General features: G+C 32.6%; 2 protein-coding genes across 3 annotated transcripts in view; one reads left to right on the plus strand and one right to left on the minus strand.

Moving 5' to 3' along the window:
* Window positions 1-935, minus strand: part of cfap410 (cilia and flagella associated protein 410) — a 4535-nt gene extending 3600 nt beyond the window's left edge. For both annotated transcript variants that reach the window (XM_043252193.1, XM_043252194.1), the window contains exons 1-2: window positions 777-935; window positions 629-647 (exon numbers count right to left, since the gene is read on the minus strand). In XM_043252193.1, the coding sequence (XP_043108128.1) occupies window positions 629-647; window positions 777-853 (96 nt within the window). In that variant the 5' untranslated portion in view covers window positions 854-935. The remainder of the gene's footprint in view (window positions 1-628; window positions 648-776) is intronic.
* A 1207-nt stretch (window positions 936-2142) lies between these two features.
* Window positions 2143-2500, plus strand: part of LOC122354145 (ATP-dependent 6-phosphofructokinase, liver type-like) — a 2065-nt gene continuing 1707 nt past the window's right edge. The window contains exon 1 of the mRNA XM_043252195.1: window positions 2143-2342. Coding sequence (XP_043108130.1) covers window positions 2261-2342 — 82 coding nt within the window. The 5' untranslated portion in view covers window positions 2143-2260. The remainder of the gene's footprint in view (window positions 2343-2500) is intronic.

Below are 2500 nucleotides of genomic sequence, written 5' to 3' on the forward strand. Positions count from 1 at the left end.
TATATTTATATATATATATATATATATATTTATATATATATATTTATATATTTATATATTTATATATTTATATATATATATATATTTATATATATATATATATATATATATATATTTATATATTTATATATATAACAACCTGTGTAAATAAAAATGATTGATTGAATATATTCATATATAAAAAAATATGAAAAAATATTTTCAATATACATACTGTGTCAATCATATATATATATATATATATATATATGTATAATGTAAACAAAAATATACTTTTATCAGTAAATTAAAACTATATATATATATATATATATATATATATATATATATATATATATATATATATATATATATATATATATATATATATATATCTAAACAGCATTTACTATTAAACTTTCTAAAAACTCATCATTTAAATATACTAAAACGAATAAATAAAATTAATAGAAACTATATGGACACACTTTACTAGAACTATTAAAAACAAGTACGGAAATTATTTAAATAAAAAAAAACTATACTAAATTTAAAAATGTAAACTGAAAAGAGTTGAAATCAGAAAAGTGCGATAATATAAAAATGAGCAGAAAATTATATAACAACCAGAAAACGACTGAAGACTCACATCTGTCAGGTTGCAGCCCCTGAAACACACGAATAAATGATTTAGAGAATACACACATTCAGCAAATGTCACGCATTAAACGCAGATATCACCCAAAACCTCTGAAGAAGTCAGTAACCATCAGACGAACAGCAGAACACACACACACCAGCAGTTCAGCTTCTTCACGCTGTCCAGATCCGACGCTTTAGCCCGAGCCAGGACGAGTTTACGCGTTAGTTTCATGCTGGAAACGAGTCGATGTCGAGCTCAGACGCGTTCCCTGCCGTGGGTCCGTCACTGCGCGTGCGCGTCGCTGCGCCTCCATGACAACAGCGCGTCACAACATCCGGTCACGTCACAGCGACAAAAGTCTGCCCGCGTTTATAAAACGACGTGAGAAACGGATGCGTGACTAGATTGAGCTACATTACATTCATTTAGCAGATGCTTTTTTATTCATAAATTTTACTATTGTGTTTTTATTGTCAATTTATTTATATTAGCTTTTATTTCCGTTTCAGTTCGCTTATTTTTAAAACGAATAAATGAAATGAATAGAAACTATATGGACACACTTTACTAGAACAGTTTTTTTTATTAAATTAAAAAATTTAATAGATCATTTATTATTATTTATAAATGTATCTATTATTTTATTATTATTTATACATTTTACTATTATGTTTTTAGTGTCAATTTATTTATATTAGCTTTTATTTCCGTTTCAGTTCGCTTATTTTCCATTTTATTTTATATTTGGCCTTTTTTATTCGTTTTATTTTATTAAAATGTCAATTTATTATTAATGAACATGTATTATTATTATTATTATTATTATTATTTTACTACATCAAATTAAACAATGAAAAACAGTAGTATTGCCTTGGTAGTTTGAAATATAATGAATGTAGACTTTATTTTATATAAATATTTATAGTTTTAGTATACAGTCTTAATTGTAGTAGTCGCAGCCTTTTATTTGATGATTAACAGAAAAGCTCAGCTGTTGTTCTACAACCCACTAACCTTTTTTTTAATCTAATTAAAAAGTTAATGGTTTATATAAAATAATAACCCATTATTATGTCTTTAAAAAACAGCTTGTTCTTCTGCTTGTCGAAAAACGTCGCTTGAGGCGCTAGGACTCTTATTCTAGCGGGGTTGCCAGGTGTTCACAACAAAACCATCCCACTCGCGTTTCGACCCAATAAAACAGCGCTCTTATATAAGAGACAACGTTATGATTAAGGTGTTTCACACATGAACATATATATCATCTTCATTGTGATGTACTGAAATACAGTTTTAGGAGTTTCGTTTTTAATGTTACCAAAGCTTCAGTTGTTGTTTATTAATTGTCATGATATACGTGCAAGCAGTTGTTGAAGAAATGCTCTTTAGTTTGCCGTCAAACAATCTCACAAAATTTCAAACAAAATTTCTCTTCTGATTGTTAAAGTAGATCATTTATGCGGGAAAAGCGCGGACTCGGCAACCCCGGTCGCCGGACCGCCCAGAACAGGCGAGGGGCGGAGCTCCGCGGAGTTCGTGCGCTGCGTGAGGAGAGAGTGAGCAGCTTTCGGAGGAGTCGGTGCGCGGCGGAGCGGCGTGTTTTCGGGCGTTCAGGGCTGATATCTGCGGTCTTCCATCATGCATGTGGACTTCGAGAAGCTGCGGATGAGCGGCGCGGGGAAAGCCATCGCGGTGCTGACGAGCGGCGGAGACGCGCAGGGTAAAACCGAGCAGAGAGCTGCCCGTTAACGACCTGTGGAAGAGCAACGACTGAAATACGGTCGCGCTTCTCTGGCGTTATGTCGAAAAGCTGTTTAAAACGCACAGTTTTTAACGCGTTACGGTCGTTCCGTCTCGGTTCTATCAACGTTAGTGGAA

The sequence above is a fragment of the Puntigrus tetrazona genome, chromosome 11 (genome assembly GCF_018831695.1).
Source record: "Puntigrus tetrazona isolate hp1 chromosome 11, ASM1883169v1, whole genome shotgun sequence".
In the NCBI taxonomy this organism is placed as follows: Eukaryota; Metazoa; Chordata; class Actinopteri; order Cypriniformes; family Cyprinidae; genus Puntigrus; species Puntigrus tetrazona.